The sequence below is a fragment of the Paroedura picta genome, chromosome 5, assembly GCF_049243985.1.
Source record: "Paroedura picta isolate Pp20150507F chromosome 5, Ppicta_v3.0, whole genome shotgun sequence".
NCBI classification, from domain to species: Eukaryota; Metazoa; Chordata; class Lepidosauria; order Squamata; family Gekkonidae; genus Paroedura; species Paroedura picta.
The window spans coordinates 128,530,293-128,547,004 of NC_135373.1; the positions used below are offsets into that span (position 1 = coordinate 128,530,293).

At 59.9% G+C, this 16,712-nt stretch overlaps 1 protein-coding gene across 9 annotated transcripts in view; it reads left to right on the forward strand.

The window, feature by feature from the left end:
* SHANK3 (SH3 and multiple ankyrin repeat domains 3) overlaps positions 1–16,712 on the forward strand; it is a 223,397-nt gene that overhangs the window by 104,723 nt on the left and 101,962 nt on the right. For 7 of the 9 annotated variants that reach the window (XR_013231452.1, XM_077340559.1, XM_077340560.1 and 4 more), the window contains 3 exons: positions 2–22; positions 456–539; positions 13,073–13,186. Coding sequence is in view for 8 of the 9 variants with exons in the window: in XM_077340559.1 (XP_077196674.1) it covers positions 2–22; positions 456–539; positions 13,073–13,186 (219 nt within the window). In the remaining variant the exon portion in view is untranslated. The remainder of the gene's footprint in view (position 1; positions 23–455; positions 540–13,072; positions 13,187–16,712) is intronic. The other 2 variants (XM_077340561.1, XM_077340563.1) reach the window with 1 other exon arrangement.

Here is a 16,712-nt window from a genome sequence, read left to right on the forward strand (position 1 = left end):
GATGAGTCGCCTGAGCAGCTGGGTAACTATGGCCTCCCCTCGCCCTGCTTCCCCTCTGCCCCCCTTCCCCATTGCCCCCCCCCTCGTCCCTGGTGCTGGGGGTTGGGGGTGCCTTCACCTCTGCCCTCTCCTCTCTCCCATGATTTCTCCATGTGGGTCAGTAGCAGATCCAAGTAGAAGCACGGAGGTTTAGGGGCTGGGAGAAGTGTGTGGGGGGGGTCTCCCACCCTGGGCCAGGATGAGTCCCGAGCGCCTCTTCTCTTGGGCCTGGGGCCGGAGGGAGGGGGCAGCCCTGAGCGTGGGCAGGGGGAGGGCAGGGGGCTGGGCAGTGTTTCCCGCTTCTGGGCCATGTTTGGCACCCAGAAGCCAACAGCTGTGGGCAAAGGTCTGGGTGGGACGGTGGGGAGGGTATCCACCCAGCCACCCTGGTCTCTGACGGTCTGCTTTGTTGCCAGCGGAAGCCTCGGGCTCCCCGCCTCTGGCTCCTTCCCCTCTTTCTTCTGCAAGCTCCATCCCAGAAGAGCGGTCTCCACCCACGGGTAACTATGGCCTCTCTTCCACTCAGCACCCTCCCCCCCCCATCTTTGTCCTGTCCTTCTCCTTGCTGGCTGTTCCTGGGTGGTCCTTTTGGGGGGCTGCTTCAGGGCTCCTCCTCTCCCTCGATTCCCTGGCTCTCCCTGCGGTGCACTAGCAAAAAATCGCGTCCCCCGAGGAAGTGGGGGGTGGGGGCCCTTGTGGGCATGAAGGCCTGATCCAGCAGTGCCCACGAATGGTCCCCTTGAGGGAGGCAGGTAAGTGGATTAGCAGCCCACCCCCCACACACCACCCCCAGTGGGGTACTGGACCTTCTCCTGGGTGAAGGGGTGTGTGTGGAGTACTTCAGTAAATACATGATGCCCGGGGGCTGCTTTGGCCTGCTCCCCCCCCCCGCCTGTGGGTGCCACAGGCGACTGCAAAGGGCTTGAAAGGTGAGAAACAGCCCCCCCCTCCCCCCCCAAGCAGCAGGGTCCTCTGAGCCGCCTCTTCCCAGAGGCCCAAATGCCCCGAGAGGGACTTTCTGGAAGGTGGTGCTGGGAAAGGATCCTGGATAAATGCCCCCTAGCATGGCTGCCTGCCTTGCCAGCACCCCTCCCACCTTCAGGCGGCCACGTGGGTGGGCTGCTGGTCTGTTCGCTTGGGGAAAACTCCTCCCTGGAGGGGCCCAGGGCAGCGTGCAAAAAACAAGTGTCCCAAAATACAGCAGCTAACAAATTGAGCTGGTCCAAAGCAGCTTGCTAGAGGTCCCTCAGCAAGAGCCCCTCGTTGCGTGCCCAAGGGCTCATCGTGCAAGGGCCCCAAAGAGGCAGAAGAAAGTCACCCAAGATCAGCCTCGGCTGTTGCCAGCCTCCTGCAGGAAGCCAGCACGGGGGAGAGGCTAAGAGTGCTGACTTCTAAGCTGGTGGGCTGGGCTGGATTCCTTGCTCCTCCACATACAGCCAGCTGGGTGACCTTGGGCTAGTCACAGCACTGATAAAGCTGTTCTGACCCAGCAGGAATATCAGGGCTCTCTCAGCCTCACCCACCTCGCAGGGTGTCTGTTGAGGGGAGAGGAAGGGAAGGCAACTGTAAGCCCCTTTGAGCATCCTTTGGGTAGGGAAAAGCGGCATATAAGAACCAACTCTTCTTCTTCTCCTTCAGTAGTCTCAGGGCTCTCTCAGCCTCACCCACCTCACAGGGTGTCTGTTGTGGGGAGAGGAAAGGGAAGGCGACTAGAAGCCGCTTTGAGCCTCCTTCAGGTAGAGAAAAGCGGCATCTAAGAACCAACTCTTCTTCCTTCCTTCCTTCCCTCCTCCTGCTTTGGGCAAGGTCAGCTCAAAATGCCAGCTCTTCCCCTGTCAAGCCTTTTGTGATCCAGGGCCCCCTCCACTGGATGCAGTGTGAGCCCGTGGGGCAGTTGGTCTTTCCTGTTGCCGCCCCTGTAAGGCAGAGCGGCCGAGTCGCCTACCTGCCCTCCTGTCTTCTATGAAGCTCTGCTAAGTTGAGGGACTGGGGAGGGGGCTGTGGCAGGTCGATCTTGTGTTTTCGGGACTGAGTTTTGGTTCTTTGAGGCTGTAGTTTTACTCTCGAGGCTTCCTTTGATTCCAGCCGCCGTTCTGCTCCAGTGCAGGCATGGGCCCCGCTTTGAGTGCCAAGATGGCCTTGAGGATTGGCCGCTTTGGGGAAGGACTCTCCCAAGGGGCCACGTAGCACTTCTGTGCCCTGTGCGGGGTTTCTTCTCCTGGCGTGGAGGCCGTGGTCCAGCTGCCCTCTTTCTGCCTGCGTCCGTGGGCTGGTCGGTTGTAAGTGGGGGGACACTGGTCTCTTCTCCCGCATGGCCAAGGGGCCTTGTTGGGCGTGTCAGAGGCCACGCTATATGTCCACGTGAGGGAGAAGTGCAGAGATTCCTGGTCCCTGAGGATTTGGGAGCTGGCGGATTGAGGCTGGGCTCTCGCGGTCTTTCTGCAGACTGGCTGTTGGAGAGGGACACCTAAAGCCCCCCCTCCTGCATCAGCCCCCCCCCCCCCGCGCGCATGTGAGAGTCCGTAGAGTCCTCTCAGGCTGGCAGCCGCTCTCCGGCGTCTGGGGCAGGAAAGGTCTGTCCCCCGCCCTGCTTCCTGGCCCTTGGAGATGCTGGGGGTTGATCTGGGGCCCTTTGGCCTGGAGGACTCAGGGGCTGAGCATGACTCCCGTGTAAACCTGCAGCCACCCTGAGCGGAGGACGCCATGCAGCCCAGGGTGCCCCACGTGGTGAAGGGAGCAGCCAGGGGAATGGTGGGGCTCACGGCTCAGCACGGTCCGTGTTTCTGCCTCCTGGGCTGGCTGCAGGTTCTGCGTTTACGACGGAGGCGACTTCAGAGGAGAGCCTGCGGTCAGCCTCCTTCCCCCCCCCCCCCTCTCAGTTGAAAAGCTCTCTGGGCCAAGGGCCGATGAGGGGCCGGGGGTTCCCCCAGAGCCACCGGCCTGAGGGTCCCTGCAGCTTTCCTGGGGGCTATTCCTGGGGGGGTGGTGGAGGGGAGTGCCCTGGAGCACGTGGCCCGCTCTGTGGGCGGGAAGAGGAGCTGTGCCTGGAAAGGAGGAGGGAACTAATCATTCTGAGAGGCTGCTTGGAAGGGGAGCCGTTGAGTGCCTGCTGGGGCTTCCCCCGTCAGGCCAAGCTGCTCTGCCAGCTGGCAGCTGAGCCAGGCCGAACGCCACTCCCTGCGGGCACCAGTGCTGGGGAGGAGGAGGCAGGAGGCAGGCTCCCGAGGCAGAGGGCAAGGGGCCGCTCCCGGGGGGGCAGGGGTGGGGTGGGGGTCACTGTGGGAACCCCAAATGAATCTGCTGGCAGGAGCTGGTGGCCGAGGGAGACGGACGAAGCTCCCTGGGGAGGGAATGCCATACGTCTGGTGCCCTGGCGAAGAAGGCCCTCGCCCACATGGCTGCCCACCTAGTAGTGAAGGACCCCTGAAGAAGGCCCCCGGGCACAGATGGGCTCCTGTGGGGGGGGGAGGTGGCTCATCCTGCTCTGGGGAATAAATGAATGTGCAGCTTTTCCTTGCCAGGCAGGTTAGGAAGCAGATTGCTGGAGATCAGCGGGGGGGGGGGTCGTCGTTGGAAGTACCTGGCTGGAAGAGGCGGGAGTAGGCCAGTGAGGCTGTAGTGCGGAGATAGTGAGAGGAGCTCTGTTGGGACCGAAGGATGGCCCCTCTCTGGTTCCCCCTCCTCTGTCTGCCTGGGAGCCACTAGGAACCTCCCCCTCCCCCCCCCGCGTGTGCTGGCCTCAGGGCTGCCCTCTACAGACGTGCCCCCCATGAAGGGGGGTGTTCTAGTCAGCTGTTGGGGCTCATGGGGCCTGATCAGTGGAGCCTTCGGGTGTCAGGCCTTTGCCAGGTCTTGTGTTGGGAAATTGCCCCTGCTAATTCCGCCACTCGTGGAGACTCTTTGTTCTCCTAAATCTCCTGCCGGCCCTTTAACTGCAGAGGCTGAATTCTCCAGTTGTAGGCGTGTCTCGTTAGCTCTTGGAAGCCCGGCTGGCTCAGCCACCTCCGATGTCTCTTGCCCTGGCAACCGCACGAGGGGATGCCGCAAGTCAGCTGTGACGACCAGAGGGCACTTGGCACACACACACACACACACACCAGCGTGCATGAGGGGCAATGGGGAACCTGCACTCCTGTTTGCCTGGCCGGCCAGCTGCAGGTGCCCCAGGGTCTCTGGCTAGTGGTGGTCAGGGTAGGGAGAGGCGTCCCGGAGCTGTCCGCAGGTTCAGCATCAGGGGCTGGGCGGAGGCGGGGCCTGGAGAGTGGCTGTGGGCGGCAGGGAGCTGTCTGTGGTGCTGCACAGAGGGGCTGGAGGACGCACAGGCCCTGCAGAGGAGAGCCTTGGCCTTCTTGCTGCCCCAAGAACGTTTCAGGGGCTTCTCACTGGCATAAAGTTGAGGGCTAGCCTGCTGGTGAAATAGGACTGCTGGCTTGCAGAGATAAGGTTAGGGAGGGAGGTTAGGGTGGGTTTAGTGGGTGGAATTGGGTTGGGGGGGCTAGGGTGGGATATTCAGTGCAACCTAGGAGTATTAGTGCTAGGGTTCTAGGGCAGCTAGTTAGCTGAGGGTTTGTTCCCCTGGGAGTATGATTGGAGGGGTACCACCACGAGGGGGGGCCCAAGTTGGGGCCGGGATCTCGTCCATAATGGGTCAAGGGCGATATGGCTGGGGGAGGAGGTTAGACAAGAGAAGGTCAGAGAGCACTTGTGTTAGTCCTTGGGCCAAGCCGTGGTTACACGGCAGACGCCCGAGGCGTGCTCGCTGCCCTTCTAACCTCCGTCCCATCCCCAGATATACGGGGGAGGAGGCAAGGGTGGACCCGGTCTTGGTCCTGTGCAATGCAAGGTCAATCAACAACAAGGCCTCAACTCTGCAACAATTTTTCGCGGAGTCTGGGGCCGACCTTGCGTGTGTGACTGAGACCTGGGCGAGGGGTGGCGAAACAGTCGCCTTAAAGGAACTTGCCCCCCCCGGGTTTGCGGTCCTGCACCAATCCCGGGTCCATAGGAGGGGAGGGGGGGTGGCAATCTTGGTCCGGGAGGATTTCTCCTACAGGGCTCTCCCGGCCCCAGACATCAGGGGAGTGGAGTGCGTCGGTATTGGGTTGGACTCAGTCGAGAGTTTGGCCATCTGGTTGGTATACCGTCCGCCCAACGCCCAACCAGATGTCCTGCCGAGCCTGCTGGAGGCGGTGGCCGCCTGGGCCTTGCAGTACCCCAGGCTTATAATCTTGGGGGACTTCAATGTCCATGCGGACGCGCTGCCCCCAGGACTTGGCTCGGACCTAGTGTCGGCCATGGCGACGCTGGGGCTCTCGCAATTTGTTGCTGGGCCCACCCATCAGGCCGGCCACACCCTCGACCTGATCTTTGGGGCAGGGATAGAGGTGGTTCTGGATACAGCTTTGGCCGTACCATGGTCAGACCATTATGCCCTGCGGGCTCGGATCAAGACCCCACCCCTTCCCCAGTTGGGCGGCGGGCGCATTTTTGCCCGCCCAAGGAGACTCATGGATCCAATTGGTTTCCAGAATGCTCTGCGGGACCCGAAACCTCCCGGCATCTCGTTAGCGGCCATGGTGGAGGACTGGCAGTCCCGCCTGTCGGCTGCCATAGACGAGATTGCTCCTAGACGTCTTCTCTGCCCTCGACTCAAACGGGCACCCTGGTATACTGGGGAGCTCCGGGAGAAGAAGAGGGAATTGAGACGACTAGAGCGAGTGTGGCGGAAGGCCCGTGACGAGGCTACAAGAACATCTCATCGCACGCTTAGGAGGGCGTATGAGATGGCAGTGAAAGCGGCTAAACGTGAATTCTTTGCCGCGGAAATTGCATCCGCTAGCTCTCGCCCAGCTCAACTATTTAGGGTTGTTAGATCTCTTACCGCCCTGGAAGATGGGCGCCAAAATAGTAGGAATTTGACCATCAGCTGTGAGGCATTTGCGAGCCATTTCGCGGATAAAGTCTTGTCGCTCCGCCACTCCCTTCCAGCTACAGTTAATACAGTTAATGAACTAGAGGCCCGTTGGCCGCCTTTGGAGGTAACGTTTGATGGCTTCAGGCGGCTCTCTTTATCCGAAGTGGATGGGTTGCTGGGGAGGATGAGGGCAACCACCTGCCCCCTTGATCCCTGTCCGTCTTGGCTCCTTAAGGGGAGGGATGGACGGATAGGTGAGCAGCTCAGGGATATTGTTAACTGCTCTCTCCAGTTGGGGGAGTTTCCTGAGGTGCTGAAGGAGGCAATGGTGTGCCCTCTCCTCAAGAAGCCATCCCTGGACCCACATGACCCTGCAAGCTACCGCCCAGTAGCGCATCTAGCGTTCCTGGGTAAGGTGGTGGAAAGGGCTGCGGCGGACCAGCTCCTAGCGTTCCTGGAAGATACTTCGGCACTCGATCCATACCAGTCTGGCTTCCGCCCTGGTCATGGGGTGGAGACTGTGTTGGTCTCCTTGTTGGATGACCTTCGTCGCCAGCTTGACCGAGGTGGCTCTGCTGTGCTAGTTCTTTTAGATCTGTCGGCCGCGTTTGACGTGGTCGATCACGAGCTGCTAGCGAGCCGCCTTGCCGGTACGGGGATAAGGGGTACAGCGTTACGCTGGATACGCTCCTTCCTCCAAAACCGGACACAGAGGGTAGCCATGGGAGAGGAAGTATCGGGCCCTTACCGGCTCCCTTGTGGGGTCCCACAGGGCTCGGTGCTCTCTCCTACATTATTTAACATCTTTATGCACCCTCTGGCTCAACTGGTACGGAGCTATGGGCTGGGTTGCCACCAGTACGCTGATGACACCCAGCTCTTTCTCCTCATGGATGGCCACCCGGACTCCCCCCCAGATCCATTTGCCAGATGTTTGGAAGCCGTAGCTGGATGGCTCGAGCAGAGTCGCCTGAAACTCAACCCCTCCAAGACGGAGGTTCTGTGGTTGGGCCGTAGGGGGGCAGATCAGGAAGCGCGCTTACCCTTTCTGGCCGGGACGCAACTTAATATCGCATCTCAGGCCAGGAATTTAGGGGTGACCATCGATGCCTCACTAACACTCGAGGCACAGGTTAAACAGGTAGCTAGCCGGGCATTTTTCCATCTTCGCCAGGCTCGGCTACTAGCGCCCTATCTGTCCTCTGAACACCTGGCCACAGTGATCCATGCGACGGTCACCTCTAGACTAGATTTCTGTAACTCGCTCTACACCGGCCTGCCTCTGGGCTTGATCCGGAAACTGCAACTCGTCCAAAATGCGGCTGCTAGAGTCCTCACAGCTACACCATGGAGGGCTCACATCCAGCCAGTTCTGAGGCAGCTGCATTGGTTACCGGTCGCCTTCCGGATCAGGTTCAAGGTTTTGGTTTTGACCTTCAAGGCCATCCGTGGTCTAGGCCCAGCATATATGAGGGACCGCCTTTTGCCCTATATCCCCCGCAGGGCTTTACGCTCTGCGGGGGCTAACCTACTGGTCGTTCCCGGCCCCAAGGAAGCCCGCCTGGCCTCGACTAGGGCCAGGGCCTTTTCGGTCCTGGCCCCAACCTGGTGGAATGAGCTCCCGGAAGAGCTGAGGGCCCTGCGGGAATTACCAGCATTCCGCAGGGCCTGTAAGACGGAGCTCTTCCGCCAGGCTTATAACTGAGGTCGGGCGGAAAGAAGATCAGCCCCCCCCTCACAAACTGGCGGTAGAGAGCGTCACCCCCCACCGTAGATGAGGATGCGGAGAGCAAATGAGTAGGCTACGCCATCGCTGTTACAATTATTGTAAATCATTGGTTTTTATTGTCATTTTATGGTTTTAGGGGACGGGTTTATGTAAGCCGCCTCGAGCCTTCGGGGGGAGGCGGGGTATAAATATAAATATAATAATAATAATAATAATAATAATAATTATGGGTCTGCCCCCCCCCCTGAAACCATCCGTGGGCTCCGTGCTGAGCGAGATCAGAGCAGCTGCAGTGCTGGGCCGAAGGGCTCGGCCAGTCATCGTCTTTGGGTCTCCTTCCGGCAGTGCGAGGGGGGGGGAGGGCATCGGGGGGGGGCTCAGGTCTGAAGAGCAGTTGGTGCACGCCCCATGGGGGTGGCTGAAATGATGGCCAATGAGCTCTGCTTGCCACCTTTTGGCTGGACGTGTCACGATTACCCCGGGGGGGGGGGAGGCAGCTGACACAAGCTCGAGGCATCCTCTCCTGGCCCGGCTCCATCTGCCTGCAGCAGAAGACCCCTCTGGCTCTCGGGGGCCAGCCCCTCCCCCTCCCCTCCCTGTCCGGCAAGCCGGGAGCTGCGCGGTTGACCCTGCGTAGAGACTCCGCTTGTCAGTTCCAGGGGACTAATGAGCAGTTAAAGTGGAAAAGGGCTGATTACCATGGGGGGGGGAGGCGGAATAAATTAATCCCCCTCCAGCCAGGCTTCCTTGGATTGGCACCTCTTGTTGACATCGGTGTTTAATTAGAAGGCATAAGCAGTGTGACATGACGGCAAGCCGAAGCAGCTGCCCAGCCGTCCTCAGGATCGGCCCTCCCTCCCCACGGCCCTTGACAGGGGCTGGTGGGGCACCCGGAGGTCTGCCTCGGGAAACGACAAGAGCAGTGCGCTGGACCGGCTAGGAGCGCTTGCTGTGAGCCGGACAGCTCGGGGGAGACAGTGAGCAGACCCAAGAAGGCCGTCCTTCACGCCATGCGGAGTGGATTTGTGGATGTGGGATGTCTTGGGAGGCTTTGAGAGAGGAGTGGGCACCTGCGAGAGATGTCTTGGGGGGGCTCTGTGAAACCTCCATGTTCAGAGACAGGTTTGGCTTCCTGCTGTGGCAAAGGGACAGATTCAGGGGCAAACTGAGGTCTAACCAGTGGCCATGGGGTGGAGGAATTAGCCCCATAAGGCTAAGCCAGTTCTGGAATTGGGATGTGCCAACAAGATGGGCCTGTTGTTGTCCCTTTGATTCAGGGGCCCCGAGCCAGGCTGCCTCTCTCTTTTGCCCCCTGAAGCTATAATGGTTTTGCTGCAGATCATAGGATCATAGAATCATAGGGTTGGAAGGGGCCACACAGGCCATCTAGTCCAACCCCTTGCTCTACACAGGATCAGCCCTAGGCATCCTAAAGCATCCTAAAGGTCTTGTGCGGTGCTTTGGACTCTGGGGAAAGTGGCATATAAATGGGCCCCGTGTTGCTAAGGAGTTGTGCACTGGCCAGAGTGGATGCAGCTGGGGGAAACGGGTCCAAATCCCTGCTTTGTCGGGACCCTCCCAGTCTGGCTGGTTCCAGACTGTCCACTTCCCCCTGGCCTGACCATCTGCAAAGGAGCACCTCGATATGCAGATGGGGAGAACCGTCCCTTGTGTTCTTCCCTTACGGGGAAATCACTTTCTGGCCTGCAGAGGCTGCTTGACTTGGACAGGCTGGGAAGGAGGAGGCAGGGGGGCTTTTGCCCAATTGGGGGAGGAGGACGAAGGGTGGCCAGGGGGGGTGCTTCCCAGGCCTCCTCTTGGCCCCCCGCACCTGGGCCACCCTTGCCCCTCTGCATAGGAAGTGCGCAGAGCCCTGGGAGGGGGTCTTGCACTCGCTGGCAGGATTCGCCGCAGGGGATGAGCTTTCGTGAGTCCGATCTCTGGACCCCGCTGGCCCTGGGGGCCCGGTCCCTGCTGCGGCCTGTCTCTGGGCTTCTCGCCCTGTTCTGCGGTGGGGCCATATCCGTCTCTCGGTCTTCCTCCCTCCGTCCCCAGGAAGGTTTGGGGAACTGTCGATGCTCATTCAGCCGATGGAATAAAGTGGATTCCTGGTGGCCCTTATTTAATGAGCTGTTTATTTTACCTCTATTCCGCCCTGCCCAGCAGCCTGGCCCAGGGCGCTGTACATCACCTTTCCAACATCTGCAATAATTAAGCAGTTTATCAAATGAATCTTAAATCTAGTGCCTCAAATCACGCTCAGATTCTTCGGACCTTCCTTTCCCTGTGCTTGATGGGGGTCCTGGGAGGAGGGGCTCCCAGTGGGTGGGGGGCTCGGCGGCCCCTCTCCCCGGGCCCGGCCCTTGCCTCTGGCGAGATCCGGCAGCTCCACGCAGGGCGATCAGAGGCGCAGCAGCCGGCCTGCTTATTAGATTAGTTGGGCCTCGGACAAGCCGCTCTCATGATTCCGTTTTAAATGGCTGACAAGCACAGAACCACTTGTAGGCTGCGGGAGGGGAGGGGAGGGGAGGGGAGGGGGGGGCCTCCTCGGAGCCCAGCTGCCAGCACCCGAGCACCGGTCTGGGCCGTCTGCTGGAGCGCTGGGGCCTGGTCTCTTGCGGGAGCTGCCCTGGTCCCTGGACGGCTTGGGGGTGGGTCTCGCGTGGACTGTGCTCACTGCCCCTTTGGCAGGACACTCCCTGGCTCCAAAAGGAAGCCCTGCTACGATGCCCCCAGGACACTTTGGCACCGCACTGGTGGGCACTGGTGGCGAGTGCCACCCTGGGGCTGCCCTTTGAGGCCTTCTTGCCACCTTCGGGCCACCCTTGTGCCTTTCCGATCCCCCCGTGGAAGACCCTGCCCCTGGAGCCCCCCGTGCCGTCAAAAGCTGCTTCCCAGCCCTGCAGCTGGCAGGGGAAGCCCTGCCAAACAGCTGTGGCCTAGAAAGGGCTTGCAGATCTTATTTGGGTCACGTCTGTTCTCTTGGCCGCTTCCTCCTCCTCCTGCTGCCTTCCCTTCCCCGGACCAGCCCAGAGAGACCAAGAGGGCCTGCTTCTGTCTCCTAAAGCTCCCCTTTGCTCTGGCTGGAGGACCATGGAGCTGGGGGCTGAAGGTATTGGGCAGGCGTCCCCAGAGCCCTCCCGGTAGTGGCAGCCTGCCTGCCTTCTGGCTGCCCGGGAGAGCCTGGTTTCGTGGCTCAGCATCCAGAGGCAGCCAAGGGAGGGCTGGTGGTAGCTGATTCTCCACTCAGACCAAACAAGGCCTCGGTTTCCTTCTCCTGTGACTGGGGGCCACCCAAAGCCTCTTTACCCAGCCTGAGAGGGCCCTGGGCTCAAGCGGGGTCCTTAGCCTTGCACGAGTTACCACTATTTTAGCCGCAGCACAAATAAGACAGCCACAGGGGACTCGTGTCCACCCAGAGCCTGTTTGAAGAACAGAGGGCTCCATAACCAGATGCCTCAGAGGGCAGGCTGCATCCCTGGGCCAGCGCAACAATGCCACTCCCACGGAGGCTGATCCTGCCCTGAGCAGGGGGTGGGCCTGGATAGCTCCTTTCCACTCTATGTTTCTCTGATTCTGTCTGGAGAGTTGAGTTATGATGACCATAAATTTAGTCAAAACACACTTCCTCAGCCTATCTGTAAAGCACTCTGTAAACCATTTTGCCTGTGCTCCATTGTAGGTCGAAGGTCACACAGCCAAGCAACCTGTGTCTCGACAGAGAAGAAATAGGGATCAGCACCTGGTCATTCCTCCTAACTGCATGAGCTGATAGAAGGCTGTGATCCTTTCCTCTGTCCCCAACCCACCAGCTTTGTCCTAGCACCCGGGGGGGGGGGGACTCTGGCAGCAGTTTTTAAGTGGCCCTCCAGCCGCTTGGGGGATGCACGCCCCCTCCTCCCTTGTGCCTGGGGCAGCTGCTGAGGGCCTCTTGTGTGGCTGCCGGGGAAGGCCACGGTTGGGACCAGCCGGGAAAGAAGGCGGAGGCAGGTGAGGGGGGTGGGTTAGGAGGACCACTGGAGCTCTGGGAGGTGGTGGCAGGTAGGAAGCCTCGCGTGCCCTTCTCTGCCCAAGCTCCCGTTCAGGATGCCCTTCTGGGGCCCCTGGGTCCTCCTCCGCTTTTCTATTGCACGCCAGCAGGACTCCCAAGAAGGTGTGGGTTCTGCCTGGGCTGTAGCCATTCTGCCCTATTGATTGTTGCACGAAGAAAGCAGCAGAGGCAGCAAAACCTCTCCCTTCCCCTCCTCAGGAGGTTCAGTTCAACAATTCTGGTCATCTCTTTAAGCGAAAGTATGAGCCAAAGACGGTTCGGTTGTGATTTTATCTGCCGAAACAGCACAGGTACCGGCAGCTTCTCGGAGGCACCTCCCTCCCCCCCCCCCTCCCTCTCCTGTGGCAAAATTGTGAATGTCTAAATGAAGTCCAGCAGCTCCTTGAGGGCAGAGAACACTGATGTGCAAATGCACCAGCCCAGAGGAGGTGCAGAACTGACCCTCCCCAGGGAAGGGAAGGGAATTCTGTGCGCCCTCTGGGCTGGCCCCGGTGCCTCCAAAGGGCTGGGCCTGCACAGTCCTGTGTTGGGAAAGGCTGGGGCTGTGGGGGGGGGGGAGCAGGGGGCCCTGAGAGTGGAGGCCATTTCCCCAGCTTCCTCTTCTACGCATAGGAGCGGCAGGGAAGCCCTGAAGCCCTGTCCAGCTGCTGCTGGCACCTCTTGGGGCTTGGCCAGTTCTGCTCCCGGAGCCCCTTGGCATGGCAGCGGACCCTGGCCGTGGGCTCCTCCCCCGGCAAAGAGGCCACTGTGCAGGAAGGACACCGGATGGGTCGCCTGAGGGTGGACGGCCTTGCTGTGGAAACGGCTGTGGGAAGCTGTCAGCCGGAGTCTGGTGATGTGAACTTGGGTGCCCCAGATCCGTTCTGAAACCTTAAGCCCCACACCTCGCTGGCTTTCATGGGGTGGCTGCTGCAGACATGAGCAAGCAGCCGGTCCCGGTGAAATCCTGCCGCTCGCGTGGTGTGGAGATGCGTGGCCAGGGTTGCCGAAGGCCGAAATGACCCAAGGAGGGGCTGTTGTACCTTCTAGTCTCAGAAACCGAGGCTTGAAAATGGACCGCTAGGAGGACCTTTGTTTCTTCAAGCTTCTTCAAGCTTCAGATCCCGCTGAGAGGCTCCTGGGAGGACCGGGCTGGTGGCAGAGGATGTGCAGCACTGGGGGGGGGGGCGCGGTTTTGGAGCAGCAAAGGACACGGCCTGGGGGGTGCAGCCTCAGAGGGGCTCACTGGCTCTGCCCTGCCCTTCCAGAACTCACCCGCTGGCGGAAGGGTGGTAGTTTTCTGTGGCAGCCACTCACTGCCCTCGCCCTTTCCCCTTCTCCCCCCCCCCCCCCCCCGCAGTGCTCAGCATCGGCGAAGGAGGCTTCTGGGAAGGGTCCGTGAAAGGAAGGACTGGCTGGTTCCCTGCAGAATGTGTCGAGGAAGTGCAGATGCGGCAGTACGACCCACGGCAAGGTAAGGGCCTTCCTGCAGGGTCTCGTGGGCGGGCGGGGCCGGCACAGCAGGGATGCTCACCAGGTGCAGGTGCCTCTCCGCTGGCTGCTGCTGGGCTTTGGGTGCTGCCCTGGCTCACCCTTAAGATTTGTCCGTGGGGCGCAAAGGGACAGTCCATCTGGGCCAGCATTTCCTCTCTCCCTGAGAGGCAGGAGGCACTTGGGGAGAGGGGGACTGTCCTAACAGCAGCACGAGGGACTGGAAGGGAAGCTGCCTCTGCCCGAGGGGAGGGAAGGGAAGCTGCCTCTGGCTTTTCTGGGCCAGCAGCCCTGCTGAGTTCTGTTGGGATTCTTTCTGCATGTGGCCTTTGGTCACCGAAACAAGCTGAGCCAGAGCCCCGGAAACTCCCGGGAATGGTCTCCCTCCTCTGAAGCGTGGCCTTCTCGGCTGCTTCTGTCCTGCAGTCTTCTTTCCTGCTTTTGGAGCCCTGGAAACAGGTGGGCTCCTGCCTGTCCTTCTGCAGCGGGTGGTGGGTGGTGGGTGCAGCCACGGGTCCCCCTTCCCCTCCCCCTCCCCCTCCCCCTATGCTCTTGTCAAAATTAAACCGGAAACCTGTGGCAAGTGTGTGTGAAGACACCAGTGTATCCTCAGGCTAGCTGGGAACGGCTGCGCTTGTGAGGCATTTTCTCCCCTTTCCAGCGGTGTGGCTCGTGGGACTTCCTGGCCTGTAAAACAGAACCACTTTTTCAAAAGTCCAGCATGCCCCTTTTGTGCACAGTGGGGCTCAGAAGAAGGGGGGCTGGGCGCAAGGAGCGTGTCCTGAGATTTCACCAAGAGCCAGGAGCTGGCTTTTCACAAGAAGGTGGCAGAGAGTCTTGGCCCGATGCCATCCTTTCCGTGGGAGCCGTTCTTCTCCCTAGAGGCCTGGTCTCCTCCGTGACATCAGGGGCCGCCAGATGGCCCCTGCCCTTCCTAACCTCTCAGCCAGGCGGCCCCCTTCCCAGCGTGTCTGCTGGCATCCTCTGAGGGGCTCTGGGGGCACTGAACCTCACACTGATGCCCTGACATAGAATCCTAGAGTTGGAAGGGCCCTCCAGGGTCATCTAGTCCAACCTCCTATGCAATGCAGGAACTCACAACTACCTGCCCACCCACAGTGACCCCAATTTCATGCCCAAGTGATCCCTCCACCAAAACGTTCATAAAATCAGCCTCTCCGTCAGATGGCTCTCCAGCCTCTGCTTAAAAACTTCCAAAGGAGGAGAACCCACCACCTCCCGAGGAAGCCTGTTCCACTGAGGAACCGCTCTGACTGTCAGGAACTTCTTCCAGATGTTTAGCTGAAACATCTGCTTTAGGATGCTTAGGGCTGATCCTGCGTTGAGCAGGGGGTTGGACTAGATGGCCTGTGTGGCCCCTTCCAACTCTATGGTTCTATCTGGAGGTGTTTATGGGCTGCCCCTGCAGTGATCCGAGGCCACACCTGCCATTCCTCATCACGTGATTTTGCCACGTTGTAAGAGAAGACTGCCTTGCAAGAGAAGACTGCGGAGAAGCAGGAATTGAGCAGTTCAGCCCTCTCTTCTCTCTTCATCTCCTGTCACTTTCTGGCTCCCACAATGGCCCTCCTATTCTTTTTCTTACTCTGAATATAACTAAAGAACAGCTTTTCTAACCCTCTCCCTACAAGCCTGGGCTATTTGTTGATCTTGCTCTTTGGTTATAAGCTCCTCCCTTCATTTCCTAAATGAGTCTTTTTTATTACTCAGGTCTTTTGAAAGCTGTTTGCGGAGGCATCCGGGTTTCTTTAGGGTCCTCCCAGTTTTCCTTCTCAAGGGAATTGTCTGTGATTGAGCCTTCAGCATCTCACTTTTGAGAAACTCCCAACCTTCTTGGCCTTCTTGCCCCTTAAGTTTTTCTGACTGCGGGATTCTACCCAACATAACTAAGTTTCTTAAAATTTGCTCTCCTGAAGTCCAGCTTGCATGTGTGACTATATACAGCGTTTCTCTTCCCCAAGATCATGGTTGGGGAGGGGGACACAGCTTTTCTGGGGCTACCCTAGCTCAGGAGAGGAGGGCAGGAGCTCCTCCCCCCGGCCAGTCCCCAGTATGGTTTTCTTCTACTCTCTGTCTTGCCACGACCCATCGTTGGAGGGGCCTGCCAGGTCCAGCTCCTCCCAGCTCTCCACTGGCCTGCAGCTGCTGCTTCCTGGCATCTCCCTTTCACTGGGCCCTGGCACACACACCCTCTGGGATGTGCTGGAAGTGCCCCTTCCCCGTTCCTACCAGCATGTTCTGTGTCTCCTGAGCACTTGGCTGCAGGCCGGGGGTGCCCAGAAATTGCCCCCTTTGCCGCCACCCGCTGGAAGAAAGGCACCAAGTGGCAGCTCTGCCACGGAAGACAGAGCCCTGTGGGGCAGATGTGGCTGCTGCTGCTGCTGCTGCTGCATGGAGCTCCTGGTGGTGGGTCCGTTCCCGGCAGGCTTCAGCCGGGGCTGTGCTGGCCTCTGTCTTCCTGGGGGGAGAAGCATCTCAGGGCATCAGAAGAGCTCTGATGGTTCAGACCACGGAGGGTCCACGTCACCCAGCATCCTGTCCCACGCAGTGGGCGGCCTGTTCCTTGGAAATGGGAGGGCCCCTTGCGTCACCACGGCTGGCAGCCACGGATAGGCCGGCCCCCCATGAATCATCCCCCTTGGGAGCAGGGAGGGGGCCCTGGTGGTGGGGAAGGGGGGCTGGGGGGAAAGTGGGTCATGTGGTGAGCCGGAGGCTGAGGTGGGTCCCGGCATCCTGAAGGCACAGGGTGGAGTGGTGCTGGAGGGGCAGGCGAGGGGCTTCCAGGCAAGGCCCCCCAGTGTGGCCCCCGTGGGCCAGCATTTGGAGTAGTGGCCGGCAGGGCACAAGAATCCTCCGTGAGCGACCGAAGGACGCCTGCCGGTCTGTGCAAGAAAATATTTGTATTTTGAAACTTTGCCCAGTGGCTCTCGGAGAGATGCTCGGTCTCCCTCCCGGGCATTCTGTGGTGGGTGGGGGCCCCTGTTACAGGAGAGGATTTTCTGGACTGGAGAGGGGGCTCCTGGGGGAGGGGGGGGGTCAGAAAGAGGCTGTTGCTGGCAGAGAGAAGCGTGGGGACAGGCAGAGCTTGTCCGGAGAGGACTAGGAGCTTGGCTGTGGCAGGGGAGGGGCATCAGGAGGCGGCGGATGGGATCAAGGCAAGGAAGAAGGCCCTGAGACAATGCCCAGGGGTGACATTGTGCCAAGAGGTGACAGATGGAGGCACTGGGGGGGGGTGGCCCTCCATGGCTTGCGGGAGCAAAACTGGAGAACCGGGCAGGCTGCAGCTGTTGGGTGCAATGCAGGGAAGAGGTAATGGGCAGGGGGCTGTAAAAACCCATACAGGGATCAGTTTGGAGGAGACACTGCGAAACAGCGCTGACTTATCCTCCCTCCCCCCCCCCCCACAACCACACAACCACACACACACAATTTGTTTCTTCCCTCCCTGGTTCTTTTTCTGCCTCTTCCTCTCCCTCCCAATCAAGAAT